General features: G+C 41.5%; 1 protein-coding gene across 2 annotated transcripts; it reads right to left on the bottom strand.

The window, feature by feature from the left end:
- Positions 1-43: 43 nt before the first annotated feature.
- Positions 44-17,491, bottom strand: LOC134616328 (serine/threonine-protein kinase MAK-like). 2 transcript variants are annotated; one of them, XM_063461127.1, is made up of 16 exons: positions 17,403-17,491; positions 17,076-17,323; positions 15,581-15,635; positions 15,147-15,268; positions 14,430-14,512; positions 14,069-14,201; positions 13,354-13,525; positions 12,855-13,022; positions 11,052-11,396; positions 10,697-10,851; positions 10,499-10,620; positions 9,948-10,058; positions 9,490-9,564; positions 9,285-9,398; positions 454-546; positions 44-367 (listed from the first exon to the last, which is right to left on the bottom strand). In XM_063461127.1, the coding sequence occupies exons 2-16, from the start codon at positions 17,237-17,239 to the stop codon at positions 216-218; spliced, it is 2,064 nt and encodes a 687-aa protein (XP_063317197.1). In that variant the 5' UTR covers positions 17,240-17,323; positions 17,403-17,491; the 3' UTR covers positions 44-215. The 2 variants fall into 2 exon arrangements, with proteins under 2 accessions (XP_063317197.1, XP_063317198.1); XM_063461128.1 differs by lacking the exons at positions 9,490-9,564; positions 17,403-17,491 and having other exon boundaries at positions 17,076-17,395.
- Between the last annotated feature and the right edge of the window lie 267 nt (positions 17,492-17,758).

Raw genomic sequence — 17,758 nt, 5'->3', positions numbered from 1 at the left:
TAATTTTTCGACCCATACAAAAAAAAATACCATGATACTAATATTCACTAACTTAAATAATTACTTTATTAAACTTCCTGTTATTTAACATAAAGAAGATAAAAGTCTCGACTGACTCATACAACACTGAATGATATTTTATAGCAGCGGCAGACACATTTCCTGCTCTGGGAACCTTTCACAGGATTCCTCTGGAAAGCCGAGAGACTGCTGCGCTACCGGCGGCCGCTGTATTTGGCGGTCCAGTCTACTCGTCCAGTCACTGGCTGAGAGTTTGAGCTCCTGGAGAGGCTGGTCTTCGCTGGAGTGCTGGTGATGAATCCAAAGACCTGAGAATTCAGTTGCCTGCTTTTCCATCCTTCATACTCTGAAATCAACACAAAAAACACAAGATAATGTCAAATAGCTTACACCGTTTTTTATTCACAGTGTGTGCCGCTCTTTTTGTCTTACCTTCATTTGAGGGTGCCAGCTTGTTTAAGGTTTTGCTTTTCAATGGTTTGGTTTTCGGCTCCACTCTCAGATCAGCAGCAGACGACAGATCGACTGAAAGATTCGAAAAAAAGCTGAGTTTAGAGGACAGATACGCCGCGTTTTCCACTGATGCGTCAGTGCCTTATAATAAAATTCCAAATTTCTTCACGTTTAGGAAGATAACCTCTGGTTGAGAAACAATTTACACAACAGGCATGACTGTATTGCATATTATTGTGCAAAAGTCTTGAGCCACCCTTCATTCCTTTATATTTGGCTAGGAAAATATGAACTAAGTGCAACGATTTAATGGAACGTGCAGATGTAAAGGCAACAGCAATTACAGCAAAAACAAAAACTGGTTAGTGAAAAATTAGATTTTATGCATGTCGAACTGTGTTATCATTTTTTGTAGACTCAACTAAAGAAGTGTGTTTTTGCAACAGGCCGCTAGTAACAAAGCACCTAAAAAATGCTTAGTTGTCTGTTATGTGTAGATGCAACATTGGTTCAAGCAGCCAGTGACCAAAGCAAAACTATGAGAGACCTTCAGAAAGCCTGGAGAAGTATTGCTCAAGACCGCTGTTAGGTTTTGTATTGTTGATTGTCATTTATGCTTAGAAATATCTACTCATATATACTTAGAGTTTTATAATTAGTTGTAGATTAATAGAAGTTTGATCCTGAGTAGTCTGCAGACACACGTTGTGTGCATTCCAGAGCACTCTGGCTTTCACACCCACATCCTGGGAGCATGGGAGAGGTCGTACCTTGTCTTATTGTTTTATGGTAGGATAAACGTATCTATGTCTGTTTTACTCTAAGTGCATTTTGTTTAGATGAACTGCTGGACTTCCAGGCCAGCAGGGTTAGGAAATCATTTTATGGCCACACACACACACACACACACACACACACACACACACACACACACACACACACAGGGTATTCTTTGTTCACATGTATACCTGGGAACGCTGTTATATGTTAATGACCCTATGCATATTCATAGAACCACAATAAAAGAGCAGTGTTACGGGGGAGCGGACGAGAGCAACTGGGGTCAAGCGAAGGAACGGCGCCTGTCCAGTTCTCTCCCGTGCACGTGAAACATGAAGAACTTGCCTACTCGTGTCTTGTTTGCTGTGTAATTACATTGCCTTCAACGTTCCAGCGAATAGGTTCAAGCTACAAACCTATCATTAATTGGTCCTTCGACGCCGGAGCCCTGGAGTCGGCATTCACCGAGGAGAGAACCCTGACGTCAACGAGACGTGAGAATTTGTCATCGGATTGGTGGATTAGCTGTCTGTTTTCTCTCCTCGACGAATGACGATTGGCGGGATCCGAGGCTGATATTACACGCTAAGCAACGCCGAGTAAGTTGAAAGAGTGACTCTATAATTGCGAAAGATTGGGTTAGTGTCCCACAACTGGGTTAGGGTCCCGAAAGAGAGGTTTTGGTAAAATCGTCTGGTGAGTGTCCGGTTTTGAAAATCGCCCTGGGTTTGTGTCCCGAGCGTCCCTTCATTGGGCTTTATCGCGCGACTGGGCTAGTGTCCCAGAACGGGGTTAGGGTCCCAGAACTGGGTTGGTGTCCCGAGTGGTCCGGTGTGAGTCCGGAGTAGGCCTATTTTGTGTTGTTGTGTGAATGCTGCGGAGCAGGCATGGTCTGTGACACGGTTGTTGTTATCATGGGTTCCCGAGCAAGTAAGACTGCCTCACAGGGAGACAACACATTTTTGCAAGAATTTACTCCCAACAGTGCGAGGTATTTATTTTCTCATAACTGTCATGAGCGTAAACTGGTTGCGGGAGAATGTCAAATGTTGGAAGTTTTCAGAAAACACGGCAGCCTTGAAGAGCGTGCAGAGGAGGCCAGCCCACATCAGCAGCAGTTGAGCTATGCTCTGATGAACGGCTTTCACCCACCCATTGCTGATTTCATGCCCGTCAAAACTGCCAATACACACATGTTTAGATTATTATTATTTTTTTTTTTTTTAGCTTGCCCTGATCAACAACAGCCGTGTTCCAGACCACAGATTTAATTGAGGTGGATGAGTGTTAAAAGTAATCTGCATTAGGCTTAAGGTTGCTCAAATACAGTACAATGACATATGAGATGAAGTACAACAGGAAAATATTTAAACTAATGACGTGCATAGAGGCACTTGACCTGTTTGAAAATTGTCGTCCTAATATGAGCCATTGTTGAGATATAGAGGACAGATATGAAAACAACTAATATGCTGAACCCTATATGAAGCAGTTGAAAACTACATGATGGAGAAGCTGAGTGAATATGAAGGTGCAAGTCTTTGCCATTGTGGGCAAAGCACACAACCACTATGTGAGGTTGCGTTGCTGTCTCTTCTGAGCTGATGAGCAAGCTACACATTATCAGATCAGGAGCTGGCTGAGAACTCATCCAAGAAAGGGGAAGAGAACTATGATAACTCGAGTATGTAGCGTATCCGTGAGTTCAGCTTCTTCTTTCAGATGCGCAGCAGTTTTCTTGGATCTTGACTCGTGTGTAGAGTGTTCATAGCATCAGCATCATGTTCTTGTTTATTTGCTTTGTTGGGCTGAAAAATAATTACATAAACTTGTGATCATACTTATGGATCACCATGGCACATATCATCAGCCACATGATTTATTTATGCAGATGAAAAAAAAAGTGAGTGTGAATGTGCCTGACGTCGCAGTGTGTGTGTGCGTTGTGTAAACGTAATTGTCACAAATTGTGAGAGCGGTGATTCTGCAGGTCACCAGCTATTGTAAAGAAAAAAAAAAGAGTAAAAAGAGACGAAATTTACGTTGTAGATGAAAAATAATCATAGGAAAAAGGTTATGTGTTTATCAGCCAAGAACAACTACAATCTCATTTTCTGCTTTTAAGAAAGGGGAGTTCACGAAAGACAGAGAGATAGATGTGTGTTGGTTAAGCAGTGATGATAATAATGAAAATGTCTTAGTTTGTCACTTTCAGGTGAAAAGCAGACCTGGATCGATTTTCCACATGCAGCAGTCGGAATAAAGTTATAGTTTAACATCATTGGAAACGTTTAGGCCAAGTTTTTGGCTAACTTATTTACAGCACCATGTGTCCCTCAACCTCACAAGCGAGCTCTCACTCCTCCCTGAAGACAAGGAATGCAGCTCCAAGAGCAATAACATGGCAGATAAAGAGACAGCAGAGTCCTGAGCAAAGAGACCCAGCAAGCAGCAGCAGTGTGGACAAACAGCATCGCAGAAGAAGAGCAAACCCATCATCCTGACTGATTGATGAATGGCACTGTGTTTCCAACAAGCTGCAACTTCACTGTGCTTGTGAAAAGAACGTTTGAGGAGAACTGGGGAGACTGTTGTAAGTTGACATTTGCCACCTTTGGAGAAAATGGCAAGAAGACACAGTGAAGAATACAGGACAAAGCTGGAAGAAGAACTGCCGGCTGTTGGACTGTTGAAGTGGGAGAGGACAACAGAGTGAGAGCAGTAGGTGAGAACACAGAGGAAAGCTGTTGTTTAATGTGGGAAATCAAAATTTTGGGTTAGCAAATCTGGGCAAAATAATACTGACTGCTTAAGTAGGAAAATTGTGAAGGAATCTGAACCACTACAAAAAGAAACGTATACAAAATCACACACACAAGCAGAACATGCATTAACCCTACTAACACAACCAAAAGAGAGCTCATGAAGATTAGGCAGCATCTTGAGCATGTGAGTCTGTTTATCATCTTGTCCAAGTCACCTCGTGTGATGAAAAGATCAGTGGACTCATAGCACGTTAGTTAAAAATGATCAATTAATAGCAGAGAAGTGTGTAGGAAAGGCAGCTTTAAGAACATGCCCTGCTGGAGATGCAGCTCCAGAGACATTGATTAAACCTGCTTAATAACACAAACACACGTGCAATGAAAATCAGCTTCTTATCTCTCATCAGTGCTAAAATAGTGTAAATTTAACAGACACTTGTTATCAAATGCTGAATTTACCCAATGCTGACAGTTAACTCTCTAGGTTACAGGACAACAGTTTAATTTTTGTGGGAAACAAGATTCTGGTTTGACCAACCAGTGATCAGACAATAAATTTAGTTGTTAATATAGTAAATTGGGAGATGCTTTCTGCCTGATTGATGCAGCACAAAATATTTTACTGTATGAGGGAAATTCTATTGTTGTGATAATATTTTGAACATGCATTTCTGTTGTCCTGCCATCTTAGTGGGTTAATAGCTGATATGCAAATTAGTTGATCGTTCTTAGATTAATGCAAGGTGATTGAATTCTAGCACGAGTGAATGGGATGTGTTGGAGTTTATTAGTGTGGAGACTCTAAAACACTGAGTTTCCTGTTGTGATGTGCGAGTGAATCCTGCACCCAGATACACAACTCTGCACACATAAGAACACACTTCTTTTGTGAAATATCTGATGACATGTCACATGTTTTATGATGACGGGGAAAAAAGAAAAACTAAATGAGATCTTTGGCCTAAATGAGTAAAAAAGTACAGATTAAATTCATAGCTGATAAGACATTAGGTTTATGTTATATGTTGTGCGGCTGATGGTTGGTTTGGAATTAATCTAGCTGATGATTTTTCTTTTGTTGTGAAGTTGAGCCTGGCAATTAGTATGATGGTTTGATAAATCATGCTAATGGTATGATTTACCCTCCTGAGATGAGGAGTGTGTGTCATGACTGAACGAGGCCTTTTTATTTTGATACTTTCACAGTGCACTGAAAGTTTTGTTTGATAATCTCTGTTTGAGCAGATCTGCACGATTGGAACAAAAGCGCTATACGACATGTCGAGAAAACCGTTGCAAACCGTTGACTTTCTCCAAAAAATTAAAATGGGCTCCGGAGAAAGTCACTTATCTGGGATAATTAAAATGAAAGTCCCTGTCAAAAAGGATTGAGCGAGATAATCCAGCCTAAATTCTTTTGAAATTTTCTTCTTTTTCTTTTTAAAATGACGTCATTTTGCTATGTGTGGAAACTGAATGCGTTGATGGGTTCCACTTTTAGCAAAGAATGAATGAATGCATGAATGAGTGAATGACAAATGAGTAAGAGAAATAAAACTGACTGGTTGACAACAGCTGACAAAAGCTGACGAGACTGACTGACTTAACACCATTGTGTGAAGTTAACCCTCACCTGACAAAGGTGCAGATAAATCTATGTGTGTGTTTCTTCTTACAAGGAGCAGGAAGATGATAGCACCATCCGAGGTTGCATGACAATTTAGCCTTTTAAATGCCACTTTCTGTGTTTGCATCTACCAAGGGTGTTATTCACTACCTTGTGTTGCTCACAGAGGTAACTGTGAGAAAGTGTGTATACACCTGCGCAGCGCTAACTTTTCTACAGCATTACAGTTCTTCATGTGATTTGATCATGTGGTTTATACCAGGATAGCTGGTTGATGTTTTCCTACTACAGGATTTCTGGGTTCATGTATGAAGAAAACTGTGTTTGCAGGTTATGAGTTGGTGATGCTGTTACACTGTGTTGTTGGGGAAATGTTGAAGGTTACTTTGACGATGTGAATAACATGTGAGAACTTTATGGTCTTTTTACAGCACCTCTGGACCCTGTCAATTTGTGCCTGACCTCCAGGATTGTCCATGTGTGTTGTTAATGTTTGTTTTTCTAAGAGTACATGTAGAGGATTCAGCAGAGACGGACAAGTAACGTGAGAAAGCAAATAAGAGATGCAGTGTTTATGGAATAGTTTAATATGGGGCTCATTAGCTGGCCACTACTGAGCTCCTAGTGATAGCTAAGTGGAGTGACTTTGCTTAAGGGAAGTCACCGATTACATTAATGTTAACTGAGTACATGGGATGATCCATGTCTGAGGCAAATTATGCCAATAATTGCAGTTTACTGATTTGAGAAAACCTGCACATGGTACTTGTCCTCTTGATGCTGAATGCTTTCATACTCGTATTATACAATTGTTTATAAGTGTGAAGTTTGATTTTACTTCTAGATCTTGTTTTCCAGGCCATGATGGTGTGTATGCAGGCTCCTGGCGGAGCGGGGTTTTAAGCAAACCTAATATGCAAAACACACTAACATCTTTTATTGCAGGGTTATAGGTCCGGGGTGGTGCTGCTCCAGAGGGGGAGACACCCCGATGTTGCCTGGGACATGATCTCGCTAACTTTTTTCTTTCAGACAGGAATCTAGGTTTGATGAGTTGACTCATGGGAGTGTCCATGCGTCAAGAGGAGGGGTCCTGAATTATAGAGTTACATGGAACAATCTTTTTTTTATGTTTTCTAAACTATGTTTTTATGATTTTTGTGTGATTAACAGTTCATTTACAGGTATTAAACCTATGCAAGTGGTACATCCATGTTCAGATGAGGCTTTGATGGTCCATAGATAGAGTTCACTGAACTAAAGAATGTGGTTTGATGATGATTGACATGCTTTCAAAATAGAAGGTTTTTCCTCCTAGCAAGGAAATACAGGTGCAGCAGTCCAGGGTATTGCTGAAAGGAATCTCCTGAGAAATCTTCTGAGGCCCAGTGAGAAGCGAACCCATTCCAGGCATAGCTGACAGCCAAGGCAGTGGTTGAGGTCAAAGGTCGAGCTGTTTGGGACCCATCATGAGATCAGACTTTGGAGCCACAGCAAGGACCACGAAGCTGCGTTGGAATGAGAGCTGTGCCAAGGGGGCTTTCCAGAGGCCAACAGAGGAGATTGTGGACGACAGACAGGCACCTGAAGGATGAGGGGAGCATGCCAAGCTCCACCGACATCGCAGGCGGAGTCCAAGGATGGCATCATGATTCTGTGAGAAGCACAGGAACCAGAAGCGATGGTGGTGATGACAGCAGTTTCCTATGAACGTCACCTAATGCTGTGTCACTGTACTGTGCATACGATAGCACACTGAAGAGTGCTGGGATCATAAACAGCAGTAAGACAACTGGATCCAGCACCCTTTCCACAGAGGGTTTTTCCTGCAGAGAATGGACAATGGAGGAGTCATAAATATCCCCCACAGGACAGAGGCCTGAAGTGAGGTGATGGGGGTTGGCAGAGGCCATAAAACTAGAGTGCTGAAGAGGTCTGCCGCTTTCAAGATAGCTGAGACCCACGTTGACAAACAACAAACTCAACTGGTATGTTTGAATGTCTATTCTACATACATTTGGACTCTGGTCCTATGGACAGTGATGGAAACAATTGGAAGAGACATTGATGACGCACTAAAAAAACCACCCTGTAGAGAGACGTGTGATTTACATGTCTTGCAGAGGAGCACCACCAAGCTGGAGTGTTTTGAAAATGTTAATTTCTCTTTTGACCATTAACAATTCATTTGTTCACTTGCACGATGCAGGTTACCATTGAATGAGATCAATGAAAAATTGGATAACTTCTAATACATTTGTCAAACTGTGCGTGTTACAGTAATTTAGAGTGATTGACATATGCTGAGTATAAAAATGTTTGCATTGACACTGTCAGACACGACGTATTCATAACTGGGTACTTTTCTAGCATAACTGTCAAAAAGGGGGGAATGTTAGGTTTTGTATTGTTGATTGTCATTTATGCTTAGAAATATCTACTCATATATACTTAGAGTTTTATAATTAGTTGTAGATTAATAGAAGTTTGATCCTGAGTAGTCTGCAGACACACGTTGTGTGCATTCCAGAGCACTCTGGCTTTCACACCCACATCCTGGGAGCATGGGAGAGGTCGTACCTTGTCTTATTGTTTTATGGTAGGATAAACGTATCTATGTCTGTTTTACTCTAAGTGCATTTTGTTTAGATGAACTGCTGGACTTCCAGGCCAGCAGGGTTAGGAAATCATTTTATGGCCACACACACACACACACACACACACACACACACACACACACACAGGGTATTCTTTGTTCACATGTATACCTGGGAACGCTGTTATATGTTAATGACCCTATGCATATTCATAGAACCACAATAAAAGAGCAGTGTTACGGGGGAGCGGACGAGAGCAACTGGGGTCAAGCGAAGGAACGGCGCCTGTCCAGTTCTCTCCCGTGCACGTGAAACATGAAGAACTTGCCTACTCGTGTCTTGTTTGCTGTGTAATTACATTGCCTTCAACGTTCCAGCGAATAGGTTCAAGCTACAAACCTATCAACCGCTTTAAAAATTACAAGAAAGTCTGGCTCCTTGGTAGCAATGTATAAAGAACAGAGTGGTGACTCAACACTTGCACAGTACTGTACATGCATGTGAACCAGATGCAATAAATTCCCCTTCACAGTTGAGTAAAAACACTTAAACTTACAGTTGAACTAATCAAAACAAGTGTAATGACTAAAAACGTGTTGACCAAGAATACCTGACGCTAACTGGAAATGAAAGTTCACATCCTTGGTTGTCAGCATTGCCTGCCCGCCCACCTGGCAGGCTGATGACAGTCCCCATCAGCCTTTTTTGGCTGAGGGGTAAAAACCGATTGTTGACTAAGAACAACTGATGTTAACTGTAAATGGAAACTAAAATTTAAAAACTAAAAAAAATATAACAACTCTGCTCATGGCTGTTTCTAAATCTAGGGGGTACTAAGCTAAAGTTTGGTTGAGGAGGGAATTAATGGCATTTTTAAAGGCGTTTGTGCCTCAGAACATGAAGGATCTGAAGAAAGAAGCCATGGAGTTAGAGAAGCTTCTCAACCATTGGGACATTTTTAGTACCATTCGTGCCAGTAGATACTCAACTAATAAAAACTAAAAACTGCAGAAACAGAGAAGAGTAATGAAAGGGTCTCACCAGCAGAGGTGCCTCCTATGGGTGCCAGTATAACCCTCTGTCGGGCTGCTCCTGTTTCGGTTTTATGTAAAGGTGTCATGACCGTCTTGGTGTTGGAGCTGCTCACAAAGGAATCTGAAGGAGAAACCCCATCACAAGTTATAGTTAACCTCTTTAAGGCTTTAGAAAAATACAATTGAAGCCCTAACACACTTTTAAGCGATACCTTTCAAAAGATTAAGATCCTCTGAGGTCTTTTCTTTTAGAGGCATCTTATCTGGTATTTTAGGAAGACCAACATCTAAAAACCCAAAAGTAAGAGTAAGCAGAGGAGAAACAGTCTTAACGGAAGCTGAAGAAGTCTTAGGTGGACATTCAGTATAATTAAGCTCATTGCTTAACAAATTAAACAGTTTGTCATTGAAACTTGCATCACATAAACTTTCACTTGACCTTTATTGACCTGGAAGCACCAGGTTGGGCTGGGTTGAGTTTGATCAAATCAGATTAGAAAATTTAGGCCTGCGATTGAAATTAAAGCATCCCCTAAAAGCATCAAACATTTGATTAAACTGCTGTGTGGTGAGTATATTCAACAGTACAGAGAAGGGCAGGCAGGGAAATGTGTGTCTTTCAAAGGTGTAATGATAAAACTTCTAATATGCATCCATGAAGTTTTCTTGCCTCTCCTGAGGGGGATCTCCAGGCCGTGTCCTCTGGATAAACACGAGGACACTCCCACCTTTCTGCTGGACACTTGGCCTCTTACTGAGGAGCTGCTTTTTGGATTTATACCTGAAAAAAAAAAGAAGAAACAAACCTAGCTCAGGGTGAATTTTTGTACATTTGTACAGTCTGCACATTAAGAAACCAGACACCTTAACGTAAAAGCAAGCTGCAATCAGGCCAAGCTAATGTTTTTGGGGGGTTTATTTTGTGACATATTTCCTGTGTCCTTTTATAAGTTGTATGTGTGATGTTTTGTTGTTTTCTTTCTAATATTGTAGGCTCCTTGTCGTACAATATAAAGTTCCTGTTGTCGTGAATTGGTGATATATAAATAAAACTGAATGGGATTGAATATATATTTTAACTTTATTGTTTAATGAAATTTAGGGCAGGTGGGATTTTTGTTTCTGGATTATGTTCACCTACCTTTGGTTCTTTTCATTGTGGCGTTTATGTGTAAACATGGTTAATTATTATTGCTATTATTATTACTATGTTTTTCTCACCAGGCATATATCTGGACTGGTGGAGGTAGTGCTGCTTGGCTGACATGGTGTTGGAGTCATCTCGGCTCAGTCCGCTGTTGCTTGGCAGTTTTGATCCTCTGTTGTTCTTTGACTCTGATAATCTGCATTAAAACGTTATTTTTAACGTTTCCTGAAACTCTGATGACGACATTTCACCTGATGATGAGGGTCTCTCACCGACAGCTGTTCCTCAGAGAAGTGATGGTGGGTTTTTTGGAGATGGAAACGCCGGTGTCTTTATCGTCACTGTCGTCCCAACTGTCCACCGACTTGAAAGATGTTTGGCCCCACCGCCGACGTGCAGGCCGGGCATGTCTATTCTCGGCTCCTCGCTGATTTAATGCGAGGCAAATGTTAAACAAGAAATGAGTATTAAGTTATTATTTTTGTTATTCTTTATTTTTAAATAAAGCTGTATCCAGTGTGGAAGCGTAAATAAAGAAGATAAAAGTTTAGCTCCCTCAAAAACCCAAGCCTTATACTAATCATCCTGCCATGATTGGGTTCACTGTTTAATGCTGCAAGCCTTCACCTCAGTGATGTTTACAGGCTGACAGTGCCCTGGTGGTCTTCTTTTCACCAGACTGAGAGGCTCCTGCTGCCCCTCTGTCAGTGTGCTGCGACACACTGGTTGAAGTGTGCTCTGCTCTATATCCTCCTGAGGAAGAGGGATCTGCTGGATAGGCTGATGGAGAGACTGGCTGCAGGTCTGAGGCTCAGCGTGAGTCGTGACAAGCTCGCAGGGCTTACAGAGGGACAGAGGCTTCAGATCTGCAGCTGTCTCAGAAATCTTCTTCTTCTGGGCCTTGTGCTGTTCTGAGTGCTTTAGTGGGGCACCAAGTGTCTGTCCCACATAGAAGTATGGATACCTCAAAGCCTGGAAAACAGTCAATGGAAAAAAGTACAACATCAGAAATTGCTACTAAAAATTTTAGGTTATGTTTTTACTTTGTATTTTATAAAGATTTTTACTAACTGAACTGCTTTCTTTTGTAAATTGTTATGTTATTAAATATTCTGTTTTGTTACATCACATTTTATTTGCTCAAGCTACTTGTGGCGTGGGTGTGGTTTCTGGCAGGCTGCAGAGGAGGGGTGACGCAGCGAGCTCCCGGGGCGGCGCAGGGGCGGGGTGAACAGGTGTGCTGGGATGTGAATGTGATTGTGACTCTTTATATGTTCACAGTGACAGTCGGAGGGGAGGAGAGCGGACGTGACAGCGGAACGGGAGTGTCTGTGTCCCATTGTAAAACCACAGTAAAACCGAATGTCAAAATAAAGAAGTGCTGTCACCACTTCCGTGTCTTGTACGTGTGTAAAGGGTCCAACTTCACTCTATTCTACTTAAGCTGTTTTGTAACAAGTTGTGTTTCATTCTTTGACCCATATAACAGGATTCTCCCAACCTTTGAGATAAATAAAGTATACCTTATTTCTCTATCTATACATACACGTCTACATCTACACATAAGCACATATGTGACGGCCTTTTAAATATATATAAATTCCAAAAATAAAAATCCTTATTTCCACACAATACTACGTGTAGGTTCACTGTGTGCTGCTTTTATTGCACTGTAAAACCTGTGATTCAGAACGCTATAGTTATTAACTGTTTTATCTTACTATTATAGCTAATATTAGCTTCTTAACATTTCAAGATGCTAAAGTAATTATCCAACATGTGAAATGTGAAATTCATCCAGCTAAAAGCTGAAGTTTCAGGCCTTGTTTGGATATTATGGTGTAGACTGTTTTCTGAAAGAGTACCTAATTAATTCTTCATATTTTTAGCTTAGATTTCGGTGTCATGCATTGAGTTACGCTGGTGGATGTTCACTCCCTCAGCACATCCAAATGTCAAGTTAAGTATTACATTAACTCCCAAGATAAGCTGATTGATTCCCACTTGGATCATATTTCTAAAATTAGAAGCACTCAAGGTACTCAAAGGTGCTCGGGATAAAAGCATTCGGACGACTCGGGTGACTTTGGAGCTCAACATTAATGAGTCGTCCTCACTTCTGTCTATTTGTTTGTTTTTCAGACAATCTATGTTGGAGTTTATCAGGATCAGAAGTGGGCTTGTTATGCTTTCACTTATTTTACCATGTATTTAAAAATGTTTTTTGGGGTGACAGCCAAGGGGTTTGCCTTAAAAAATACAAACACACAGTGGATGATAAAACTATACTAACCACTCTAAGGTTTCCATAACTTTCAATCCCACAGCTGACAAAATCCAACACACACAAAAAATAAATAATTTAACCTGAGAAACTGATGAACTTAAAAAGAGCTGGTAATTAGCAGAATAAGTTCCCTTTAAATGTACCTGAGAAGCACTCGGTCTTTTCTCGGGGTCCCACTGCAGCATGTCTTTCATCAGCGTGATCGCGTCATCACTGGCGTTGGGAATCAGGGACCTGAGGCTGGTGGGAGCGCACTTCAGGAAGCGGAAGTTCATTGAGGCTGCGAGGTTGAAGCCCTCGGGCCAGTCCAACTGACGGGGGGTATCATTGCAAAAGAGATGCTATTAAAGTTGGTCAGTTTTGGGATAGTCATGAATATTTATCACTAATGTGTTTGGTTCCGGTGAGGGATGGTGCAGAGTGCAGCAGGCAAGAAGCTCTACAATCCATAATCTACCAGACTTTATACTAGGGAGCAGCCAGGCTGAATACCGACTCTTTTAAAAACAACCACATCAGATGTTTGTGTTCTCAAATACACCTCTGTCGAGCGATGTGTAGAAAAATTCAGGTCTGTAGGGCATGTGTGAAAACAGCTGTATAGTAACAAAGTAATACAGATGTATTTTGATGGTTCCTCACCTTCTTCAGCGTTCCCAGCACCTGACAGATTTTTAAGATCTCGTCCACCTCGCTGTTTCCTGGGAACAAAGGCGTCAGGGTGTACAGCTCTGCCATGATGCAGCCCACTGCCCAGATGTCGATGGGAGAGCTGTAAGAGTTGGACCTGAGCAGAACCTCAGGGGCCCTGTACCTGAAATAACAGCCCAGAGGAATATATAAAGAGGGCTTTTTAAAAAATATAAATATAAAATGTGACCCCCTCAAAGAGGATACTTTGATTACTACAATTTTTATTTTTATATGATAGATCAGAGGTGAAGAGTAGATAAGGAAGAGGGGAGCGAGAGTGGGGGGAGACAGGCAGCAAAGGGCCATGACTCAGACTTGAACATGGGTCCCTGCATCTCTACCATGAGGCTCAACCAGCGAGCTGAACTGGGACCCTAACATCACATTTTTAAAATTCTTTAGAAATCAATGCAGTACAACCATCATGCCATGGAAAAATAGTTTAAAAAATAACTAAAACCTCCAAATCAGCATGAAATTCATACTCATGATGAGTTGATGCAAACTGACCACGGGGCTCAGTCGCCTGTAATCTCAGCACTTATGATCCTGTGTTCAGTCCATCAACTGCAACTAGATGTTGCTTTATCTTCAAGAATTACTTCAGACCCTTTGGAGTTACTTCATTTTTTGTATATCCAAGAAAAAAAAAAGAAACTCTCACCATCTTGTGGACACATAATCTGTGTAAGGTGGTTGCGAGCGGATTTCTCTTGCTAGGCCAAAATCTGCGATCTTCACGAGCTCCGGGCCCATGCACAGTATGTTCTCCGGCTTCAGATCACGATGGAAATACCCTAAAATGCCAAGAAGCATTCAAATTAACCCCTGCTGATGTTCATCTGTGTAGAGATTTGCATTACTTTCTACGTTAGCTTCTACAACTATAACAACCACGACGTGACATAACCCCCTAATGAAGCAGGTCACAGATTTTAAACAGAGCTCGCACAAAAAAACGAAGCCTTAACCAGACAGCGGGAAAATAATAATAATGTAAAGAAAAGACAGGAGAAGTCTCTTACCGTGCTTATGCACAAATGCTAAGCCAGATAAAACCTGGAACAAAATGTTCCTTATCTCATTTTCTGAAAACATCTTATCTTCTCTGGCAGCAGCGAAGTGGGAAAGGACAAAAGAAAGAAGGGATAAAGAAGAAAGAACAACATGCAAGCTTTTATGACATTAACACCAACAACTAGTAAAAACTGAGCTTTTTTTTTTGTTTGTTTCTGCTGAATTAAGCTTTGTTACAAGTCCTCTTCTCACATCCGCACAGAAGAAGCAAGTCACTTTTGCTTGGACAAAGTCCTGTGATGGCCTACAAACTGTCCAGCATGCATCTACTTATCAGGTTTAATATCATTTCCATAATTCTTATCTTATGTATTCCAAGCCACTACTCACAGCATTTTATTTCTTATTTATTTAGTTGTGCATTAGTTGTTAGGGAGTTATTTTTCATTCTACCTTTATTAAAATACCTCTGTGAAGTCACCTACCACGTCTGTGAATAAATGACAGTCCCTGTAATATCTGAAATGTCACGTTTTTGACGACTGACTCAGGGAACGGCTTGTTTCTGTAAAAACCGAGACCGACACACGATGACTCAAATAAAACCCAAATAATTCTCACATTCACAGCGGTGATTAAAAACACACAGAAATAGCTAGGAGGCTAACACATCACACATGCTGCGATTTTGCTTTCACAGAAATTCATAATTCTGATTTTCTTACCGTTCTTTCATGAGCTGATAGAGGTTTTCTTTCATATACTCAAAGACAAAGTAGAGGTAGTCATTTTCTCTGATGACTTCCTTCAGTTTCACCACATTGGCATGGTTCAGCTTCTTCAGTGACTATTTGGGAAACACGTGGGAGAGTCTTCAGCTGATTTTCGAAGAGGATCAGTGTGAATTAGACTGCAAAACTATTACAAGTGTAGTTCGAGCTAAATAAGTTGTTATTTAGCTTATAGGCTCAGGTAGCATTCATATAAAGCTTGCTCATTTATGTATGCCAAGTTATAATACAATTAAAAAGGTCATGAGAACAATTTAAAGGTGACATCTAACTCTTTTAGAGAAATAAAATGAATGCTCATTTTCAACCTACCTCTATTGTGGATTTTGTAAATTGATTTTGTTTAAGCACCTAAATTAGATTCTTACCTTCACTTCTCTTAGGTTTAAGCATTCATCCCAGGAATAAAACTTCCTCTTCATCCTGTTGGAGTGGAATAAATCAGATTTCTATGAGAAATCAGCTTTGCTTGCTAGGAGAGCATGGAGAAATATTTATCAATCCACATGATCAACTAATGCTAAGCCCAAATAAATATAAATCTGTTAAGACTTTGAGACAAATTCTGGATAATTTTCTCTGTTTAAGGGGTGCCTGGCTCTCAGAAAACACCTGTATCTCAAACTCAAACACCTCCATACATACCATTAATATGTTTAATGGTAATTATATGCTACAGTAAACCAGTTGATGTTAAGCTCAGCATTGTGCTGTTCTCCACATCTGCCTTGGTGCTTCCCTCTTATCTCTGTTTCACTGTGTTGTAGAGAGCAGCAAAACACTCTCACTGAGCCAAAACCTTACAGGTATTGCCTTTAAACCCGCTGATGGCACAGGCATTTGGAAACTGAAAGACCTTGGTGCTCCATCAGCAATCCACCCAGAAGACCAAGCTGATTAGGACAGATTTCAGGAAGAAAAGAGATGACCTGAAATCTGTGACCATAAAAGGCAAGGCCGTGGAGAGAGTGCCTGGCTTTTCCGGGTCTGCATACACGTCCACTGTCATCAGCAAAATACAACAATGCCTCCACTTTCAGAGAAGAACAAGAACAACTATCGGAGGTCTACCAATTTGAAAGTCGGTGGATCAATTCTCCAGCAGCTCCAGTCTGAATGTTGAGGTATCCTTCATGCACCCATTAAAACATTTGCAAAGTGCTTTGAGTGTGCTCAGTTAGAGCAGAAAAGTGATATAGAAGTACCAGTCCATTCCCTTAAAACACAGGTGTCAAACTCCAGGCCTCGAGGGCCGGAGTCCTGCAGGTTTTAGATGTGTCCTTGATCCAACACAGAAGATTTAAATAACTAAATGACCTCCTCAACATGTCTTGAAGTTCTCCAGAAACCTGGTAATGAACTAATCATTTGATTCAGGTGTGTTGACCCAGGGTGAGATCTAAAACCTGCAGGAAACCAGCCCTCGAGGCCTGGAGTTCGACACCCCTGCCTTAAAACATAACCACTTTGTTGTGGACCAGAGGGCTTTGCAGGGACTGTGGAGGACATGACTGGAGCACAGGTGCCTGCAGCTGAGGACATGTACTTGTCTAGATGTCTGAGTAGGGGCTCAAAGACTTATGGAGACCCGACTCACACTCCTCAAAGCCTCTCTGAACTGTTTCCCTTTGGCAGAGGTTACAGGACTTTCCACTCACACACCACAAGGATGAAAAACAGCTTGTGCTAATGCTGACATCTACTACTGCTTGTATTAATTCTTGTATTCCTGTTTATTACGCTATCTACTGCACACAACTCTATACACTTGTAGCAGCCACTCGGGCTTTAATCAGCTTAACCCGCTGAAACTAAACAACACAGTGAATCCCTGACACGTTTACTGGTGCTCCACGCACTCACCTCTTTATGGCCACCAGCTCACCAGTCTCATTGCTCTTGCCCAGTAGCACGCTGCCATACGTGCCGTCCCCAAGCTGCTTGAGTGTGGTGTAGCGATTAATCGTCCACACAGAGCCCTGGCTCTCCTTCAGCGAGGAACCCTGACAATCCCAGACGCTGGTCATTGTGAGCCCATTAACAATCGTCCACAGGTCAACAACTGATAGGCTGATGTGTCCTGCAACTGTGAGGCTGCTCCAAAGCTTTCACTGCAAAAAAACAGACATGAAACATCCATTCATCCTTTACTTTCCTCTCTGCAGACAGGTGATGTAGGGTAAGGCTTACCTTAAGAGGAAGACTGGAAAAGCCCTGCCCATTCCACTCTGCCTCACCTATCCTCCAGCTAAGTCTTTTACGGTGGTAGAGGAAGGGCGAGAGGAAATGGATTAAAGTTTTCATGGGATTAAGAAAGTCTGACACAAAGCAGACTAACAGGGGAAGCCTGCTTCGAGTCTGAGGAGTGTGAAAGTGGGGCACATTTGGTGTAGAATCTTCAAGTAAACAGCAACATCAAACACCAGTATAATTTAATCTTTTTCAAAAAACTGTTAGCACACAGGCTCATTATGTTTAGTTTGGTAGGCTTCCTTAACTTTTTCAGCAAGATGAATTCATGATTTGTTGCTAAAAAAAAACACACT

The sequence above is a fragment of the Pelmatolapia mariae genome, linkage group LG18, assembly GCF_036321145.2.
Source record: "Pelmatolapia mariae isolate MD_Pm_ZW linkage group LG18, Pm_UMD_F_2, whole genome shotgun sequence".
In the NCBI taxonomy this organism is placed as follows: domain Eukaryota; kingdom Metazoa; phylum Chordata; class Actinopteri; order Cichliformes; family Cichlidae; genus Pelmatolapia; species Pelmatolapia mariae.
Note: the sequence above shows the minus strand (reverse complement) of the source record. Positions and strands in the feature narration are given on the sequence as shown.

Excerpts from the sequence above, each read along its gene's own strand:
- LOC134616328 (XM_063461127.1), bottom strand. The coding sequence starts at position 17,239 with ATGACCAGCGTCTGGGATTGTCAGGGTTCCTCGCTGAAGGAGAGCCAG. Across the intron at positions 11,397-12,854 it reads AAAGACCGAGTGCTTCTCAG|GCTTTGAGGTATCCATACTT; the intron begins GTACATTTAAAG and ends ACTGTTTTCCAG. Across the intron at positions 9,565-9,947 it reads GGAGATCCCCCTCAGGAGAG|ATGTTGGTCTTCCTAAAATA; the intron begins GCAAGAAAACTT and ends TTGGGTTTTTAG.